At 36.1% G+C, this 7,900-nt stretch overlaps 1 protein-coding gene across 1 annotated transcript; it reads left to right on the top strand.

Annotated features, from left to right (window-relative positions):
• Positions 1-5,146: 5,146 nt before the first annotated feature.
• On the top strand, positions 5,147-6,937 carry LOC130719851 (putative F-box/LRR-repeat protein At1g56400). Its single transcript, XM_057570454.1, has 2 exons — positions 5,147-6,079; positions 6,644-6,937. Exons 1-2 carry the CDS (start codon positions 5,147-5,149, stop codon positions 6,935-6,937), a joined length of 1,227 nt encoding a protein of 408 aa, XP_057426437.1.
• Positions 6,938-7,900: the final 963 nt, after the last annotated feature.

Here is a 7,900-nt window from a genome sequence, read left to right as displayed (position 1 = left end):
GAAGGTGGCAAGGCTCAATGAATCCCTTCTTTATCAAAAGGCTAGAACAAGATGGGTCAAGGAGGGAGACTCTAACTCTAAGTACTTCCACTCTCTCATTAAGTGGAAAAGGAGAAAGAACACAATTGTGGGACTCAATGTGGATGGTACTTGGCATGAGGAACCAGCGGCGGTAAAGTTGAAAGTGACTCAATTTTTTGAGAGGAAATTTGGAAAGGATTCCACATCGGCACCTAAGCTTGACGGGATCCATTTCAACCAACTATCTCAGACCGATAATGCTTTTCTCACAATACCTTTCACTATGGAGGAAATCAAGGAAGCAGTGTGGGATTGTGACGGGGATAGGAGCCCTGGGCCGGATGGTTATAACTTCAAATTCATCAAGACTTTTTGGCAACTCTTGCATTTGGACTTGAAAAAGGTACTCGATGATTTTTTTCGTAGAGGTGTTTGGCCGAAAGGGAGTAATGCTTCCTTTATTGCTTTGATCCCTAAAATCGAATCTCTGACCGGGTTAAATGACTTTAGGCCCATCTCCCTTGTGGGCAGCATGTACAAAGTTGTGTCGAAGATTCTTTCCAAAAGATTGAAACTTGTGTTGCCTAAGTTGATAGATGAAAACCAATTTGCTTTCCTTGGAGGAAGGAACATGTTGGATAGTGTTTTGATTGTTAATGAAATAGTGGACGAAGCCAAGAAGAGGAAAAGACCAACGCTTGTATTCAAGGTTGATTATGAGAAAGCTTATGATTCGGTTAGATGGGACTTTCTTCTTAATATGCTCCAAAGGATGAACTTCAGCGCTCAGTGGATTAATTGGATCCGAGGTTGCCTTGAGTCTAATTCGGTCTCAGTGTTAATCAATGGTAGTCCTGGCCCGGAATTCAAAATGTGGAAAGGCCTTCAACAAAGGGATCCGTTGGCCCCTTTCTTGTTCTTGGTAGTAGCAGAAGGCCTCAATGGTCTTCTCAAGAAGGCGGTTCAGCTTAACAAATTCACAGGCTACAAGATAGGAAGGAGCTCAGATGTGGCGGTTTCAATGCTACAGTTTGCGGATGACACACTTTTCATTGGTGAAGCAACGTCACAGAATGTCCTAACCTTTAAGTGTATCTTGGGATGCTTTGAGTTGGCCTCTGGCTTGAAGGTTAATTTCTCCAAGAGTAAGTTGATTGGTATATCTGTTGTGGAGCAAACCTTGAGAGACTTTGCCACTACCTTACATTGCCGGATTGGAGGTACCCCATTTAAATACTTGGGGTTACCGGTTGGTGGAAATCCTAGAAGGGTAGCATTTTGGGAACCGGTGGTGTCAAGATTAAAGAAAAGACTAGCTTCTTGGAAGAACAAAATCTTGTCCTTTGGAAGAAGGATTTGCTTGTTAAAGAGTGTCCTAACGGCAATCCCACTATTCTATCTTTCATTCTTCAAAGCTCCAACACTAGTTATTAACACATGCCACAAGATCGTGAGAAGATTCTTATGGGGTGGAGCCGCAGGCAACAACAAAATTGCTTGGATAAGTTGGGAAAGGATTTGCAAACCAAAGGAAGAGGGTGGTTTGGGGGTTAAGGATTGGGGTAGGTTCAATAAGGCACTTACTGGGAAGTGGAGGTGGCGGCTCTTGATTGAGAAAGAGGGCCTTTGGCTCAAGGTTCTCTTAGCAAAGTACAATGGTCCAAATGGTTCTCAACCTTCAGCTTGGTGGCAAGATCTGAAGTCTTTGTGTTTTCCAGAAGGGCATGACATGTGGTTCGAGAATAATCTGAGCAAGCGAGTAGGGGAAGGAAATGGTACGTTATTTTGGTCTGATGTATGGATAAACAATATGAAGTTGAGACATATGTACCCGAGGCCGTTCTCCATTTCAACCCAAAAGGAGTGCCTCATTAAGGATATGGGCTCTTGGCACATGGGGGTTTGGGGGTGGCATTTTATTTGGAGAAGGGAACTACGAGAATTTGAAATTGACTTGGTTAATCAGTTGCTGATCACTTTGCAGGGATTTGTACCTTCTTTGAATACTCTGGATAGATGGATTTGGCAGCCTAATCCCGAAGGTTTCTATACTGTCCAATCTGCATACTCTTCTCTACAACCCGCAGGCAACGATAATGAGGAGGAAGTCTTCAAGAGATTATGGTCCATATCAGCTCCGTCAAATGTCTTATCATTCACTTGGAAGGTTTTTCACGATCGAATCCAAACTCGGGACAACCTCAGAAAGAGACAAGTCATTCCTTCACAAGCAGATTTCCGTTGTCCGTTGTGTAGGTTGCAAGAGGAAACTTCAAATCATCTTCTCTTCTCCTGTCCCGTGGCTTGGAACGTGTGGACGGCTTGCTATAAGTGGCTCGGATGCTCCACAGCTCTGCCCAAGGACGCTAAGGCTCACTTCTTGCAGCATAGTTATCCTTGGAGATCGCACACCCAAAGAAATGGAGCCTGGGTTATTTGGACAGCAATCATTTGGGCCATCTGGAATCTCAGAAATGCGTGTATCTTCAAGAACACAGAGATGGATATAGAAAGGGTGCTGGATGGGATCCAATTCCGCTCTTGGAGCTGGCTTAAAGGAAGACATAAGGATTTTCACTCCTCTCTTTACGAGTGGCAAGCTCAGCCATGTCTCTGTCTAGAAGCTCTTTAACAAGTTTTCAAGCCTCTGCTAATCTGAGCGTGGGATTGAGTTTAATGGCAGTTAACTTAAGCTTTCTCTTTGGCTTTGACTTCGCTTTGGCATGAGTTTGTCTATGTTTATGTTCTGGCTTTTTTCGGGTTTTTTCAGGCAGTGTTGCCTCTGCTCTGGTCAGTTTTTGTTTCTTTGTTGTTCCTGGCTTTTCTTTGCCTAGTTCAATCTTTGTACAGTGGTTGGAGTTCCCTTAATACTCCTTTTTATATCATTTTGGCTTATCTAAAAAAAACTAAACCCTTCTAGTGATAAATTAGGTTTTTTTATAAGCCAAATTTATTGAATAGAAGTACAAGAGGTATTTCAAGCTAAATTTGAATTTTCCCAAAGATAAATTAGATGTATGTGCTTGTTGTTGTATGGCATGTCAGGTACCTTTTCCTTGGAGCGAAGGCATGTAGCATTTGGGTATAGCATGTGTTGTTGGAAGAGGAAGATTATCTGCAGGTGTATGTTCTCTTCAGTTATACCTCAAAATCGACAAGCTTGTCATGCAACTCTTTAAAGGTAATTGGAGTCTCATGAGCAAGAATTGCAGCAGCAACTTCAACTTCATATGAATATCAATATCTAGACCATTTAAAGTATAGAGGACAATTAAGATCAACTTTTTTTTTTATCAACAAAAAGATGTGAATTAAAGATTGATAGATGATGGAGAGCTCATCGGATACGACTTTTATTTGCTGTAGATATTATGTCACCAGGTGATCCTCTTTAGTGAAATGAGACAGTTTTTCCTTTAAGACAGTATAAGACTATGTGACTACTTTAAAAATATTTCAATTAAATAATATTTTTTCTATTGCACATAATTTGAAAATATTATGTACTAATTTTTATTTGTGAAATAATTTAATTTGAGACACCTATATCTGACTAGGATTGCCACGTGGGCTAGTGAGTTGATAAAAAAAAATTTCAAAAAGGGTTTATGACATCATAAGGAGTATTTTTAATCAATTTTTTCAGGACTAAAAACTATAAAATAAAAAAATTATAGGAACCATTTTAAATTATACAGTCATTATGTGACCATTGCTTCTACTGATCTTTTTCCTATTATTTTTTCTTTTTTATTCTTGAATGTTATCCAGCAATTGTCAACTCTACTTTATTGGTTTTTTTACGGGCAATTAGAAATATATTAAAGAGAAGTACAATGGGTACTTCAACCCAATACAAAGAGAAGGAATACTAAAAAAAGAAGCTACAACAATTGCAACACTTGCATAGAACAAAAGAACCTTCTACTACTAAACTAAACCCACATCCCTTAAAGAAAGATCTTAGAAAACAAACCTCATTAAAACATTACTAGGAAAAACCTAGTGAAGAAAAAGAGTACTAATTTTCTAAAATCAAAACGTAATCTTCAAAGGGAACCCAATACAAACAAAACCAATCCTATTGCAATTTCCACAATCCAAAAACTGCCACCAGACCACCCAAAAACAGAAACTACTCCCATCAAAATTCACAACTATTTTCCAAGCCAAGAAATACGTGATGCACTTCCTGCCTCTGGACCCAGCTCAAAATAAATGTGTTTCTAGCACCCCTTATGGCTTATGCTAGCATTTAATACAATTATTGCTAATCAAAAAAAAATATACAGGACCAAAAACTCATTTAACCCTTTAATTTGTTTACGTTCTTATTCAATAATTCCATTCTAACATGTTTAAATTGTTACAGTTACTCCTTTTATATAAAACAAAAAAAATCATAAATTTTATAATTATATTTAACTATAAAATAAGAAAAGTTGTTGAAAATTTTGAACTTATATGATTATAATAATTTATAGTCCAAACTTTCAACTATCAATTACTAATAATTATTTTACATTTTTAAGTATTTTTTTTGTAAAATACATTTTTAGTAAATTAATAATTTTTAATAACTTTCATACGAATTATACAAAATTGACATCAATTGAAAAAAAAAAATCATCATTGTGCGGTTTCACTTTCAAGTATTTTTTTTTTTTTTGATAAGCAGGTTTCACTTTCAAGTGAAAAATCTTATGGATCCTTCTTCATTTGTTTTGATGGTTATCCTATAAGCCACCTTTATTTTCATGCTTATGGAAAAAAAATTAAAATAGAATATATATATATATATATATATATATATATATATTGACTTTATTTATTACTAAAAAGATGGAAGACTAAATTAATTTGGTCAGAAAAAAAAAGTTAAATAAAATCTGCTTAATTAAAAAAAAATTAAATAAAATTGATGAGCCATTACAACATTTCTTTGAAGGGACACGACTTGACCAAAAATCTTTGACAACAAAAGTGTTCCCTTTTCCTCCAAAAGTTGCACCTTTTCACCTTCAACTTGCACCTCATTTTCATCCTATAAAAGAGTCACCACAATTAGCGTGATCCTCCATTCACAAAACCCATACACATTCATCACAATAAGAGCACCGTAGCCATGGAAAAGAACTTTGACATGTTCTCTCCCTTACCAGATTCTCTTCATCAATTTATCATTTCCTTGCTTCCCTACAAAGAAGCGGCAAGGACTTCCATCCTCTCCAAACAGTGGTTTGAGACATGGCGTAAGACAAAGAAGATTTATGTGGAGTTCGATGAACTCTTCTTCGTGAAAACCGGTGAATCCGATGAATCCAAAGAAGCACGGAGAAGAGATTTCCTCAACTTCATCACTCATCAGATCTCACACAACAGAAACCATTTTTTGGACAAATTCTCTCTCAGGGTTTCTCACCCTGAGAGTTGCCATGATATCATAGAAAGTTGTGTTGCTTTCGCGACACGACGTGGGGTCAAAGAATTCAGTCTTGATTTCTCTAATCCAAACTGGAACGAGAACAACTTTGATGATCATGAAGTTGTGGTGCAGTTGCCACAATATGTCTATGAACTCGGGTCATTGCTTGAGTCCTTGAAACTGTACTCATGTGGTTTTTCCATGCCTCATATGCTTAACTTTCGGTCGATGAAGGAGATTTCTTTAGGCTGGATTGAAATTAGTGATGCGACTCTTCGAACTTTGCTACACACTTGTAAGACTCTTCGGAACTTAAGTCTAAAGAAGTGCAGGAAATTGGAAAGCTTTGAGATGGGTCTGGAAAAGCTTGGGTTGAAAAGGTTAGTAATTGACAAGTGTGAATTTGAATATAATGAAATCTATTTTGACGCTCCGAATCTTGAGTTCTTCAAGTACTCTGGAGGTGTATGGACTTCGGATATCAACATAAACCGAGATGTCATGGAAGAGGCAGAAATCGATTTCCCCTATGAGTTTGAGCCTAAATTTAATGAATATGGAGATGAACTCTACACCATATTGAGTGATTTCTACCCTGTCCGAGTTTTGACAGTATGCAGTGTCTTACTTCAGGTAATCTTATATTCTTCTTTTCGCTCCCATAATATGTAATCTTATTACCATGATATGCTTGTTTTCTTGCACAATTTGTCACACAAATGAGGCTTGAAAACAAGAGTGATATAGTAATTAGTCATATGTTATCATATAATCACAATCTTGAAAGTAGCATCATCATCTGTTTGAATGGATCGTTTCGATTTGTTTGTGGATATTTTTCTAATGGGACATTGCTCTCTTCTTACATGTAAACGTACGTGTGTTTCTTGTTGGGCATGGAAAATTGAAGTCTATTCCATTTGGAGAAGAAGATAAAATACGACACGACTTGAATGTGAGGCATTTGATCTTGAAGACTCAAATGCATCCTAATGAATTATACGGTTTCACATTCCTTCTGAATAGTTGCCCTTGGTTGGAGAAGCTCACACTAGAGATTGGCCCACGAGTAATATATGATGTGAGTCAATATATACTTACTTGAAATTTTGTATATATATGTATCTATTTTTTTTTCCATCTCTTTCGTATAATATCAACTCATTACACATTTATCATTTCTCGTGCATGTTACAGGATTATGAACCTCCTTACAATATTGACCTTCAAAAATTCTGGGTAAGGCCTATGTTTCCAACGCCTGAATGTTTGACAAAAACTTTAAAAGTTGTGGAGATAAAGAATTGTGCAGGGACTTTGAATGAAATTAAGGCTTGCAAGTATTTGATTCGAGTTGGAAAGGTTTTGGAAGAGTTGAATATCAATGTGAGGAAGGATGAACATGAGGGAACACGCCTTGAAGTTATGGCAGAAAATTTACCTAGGTTTTCAAGGGCTTCAGAGAATCTAAAAATATTTATTATTGCATGATTATGTATTTGAAGTTTGAACTTTTTTTCGCTGCTACTTAATAAATAAATTAGACACAATGTCTTTGTAGTTTGAGTGGAAGAGAGAGATGTAATAATGTTGATATTCAACAAAGCCAATATTCCGGTTTTAAAACAAGTGGATTTTTGTTTTGATAAGCTTTAAAACAAGTGGATGATGATTGATTGTACCGTTTATGTGAATTGATTCATAATGTTTTTATTAATCAATCCAACTAGTTGGAAGCCTATGGGTGCATTTCTCTAAATTTTTACAACGGCTCGCACCAATAATGGATTAGATACAAGTGTATATAGGTATATCATGATCCCTCTTTTTACGCTTCCATGTAAGAAAGTGCATTATTTAATTTTAATTTTTTTATAAGCTAAAGCACTGCATTCAAACAGGACAAGGGGTGTCAACCCAAATACAATGAGTAGTGGTCGAGTCAAGAAAAACTAGAACCAACTAGAAAAGAACAAGAAAACAAGAATAAAGAAAACATGAGAAGCATATTAGAAGCAAAAGAATGAACAAAAAAAATAAAATATAAATAAATAAATGACATGATAGATAATGTGATAAGAAAAATAAATCTTTATCCTAATCTCATATGAGAGATGTGCTCTTATAAATTATTTTTAATTAATCACAATTTCCGTTAATAAAAAAAGATAGATAGTGTGATTGAAAATGTGGATTCATATGAAGAAAAATTAATGGAAATTAGATTGATCAGAAAGATAGTGTGAATGAATCATTACTCAATAATATACACACTACTTCCATCAAGGTTTTCCATTTCTATTACGATATAATGTGTATATATTGTTAGTGTAAACAACGATTTTTTGTTGTAGTGTGGAGTTAGATATATTGATAACTCGCATAATCATTGACCTCTTGCCAATTGATTTTGAGTAGCTTTATCAAAATCAGAAGCAAATTGTGCAAAAGCTT

The sequence above is a fragment of the Lotus japonicus genome, chromosome 5 (genome assembly GCF_012489685.1).
Source record: "Lotus japonicus ecotype B-129 chromosome 5, LjGifu_v1.2".
NCBI classification, from domain to species: Eukaryota; Viridiplantae; Streptophyta; class Magnoliopsida; order Fabales; family Fabaceae; genus Lotus; species Lotus japonicus.
This window is presented reverse-complemented; position numbering and strand designations above follow the sequence as displayed.

Bases quoted from the DNA above. Each gene is read 5' to 3' on its own strand.
- LOC130719851 (XM_057570454.1), top strand. From the start codon at position 5,147: ATGGAAAAGAACTTTGACATGTTCTCTCCCTTACCAGATTCTCTTCAT. The intron at 6,080-6,643 runs GTAATCTTATAT...TGCATGTTACAG, and splicing joins TATGCAGTGTCTTACTTCAG to GATTATGAACCTCCTTACAA.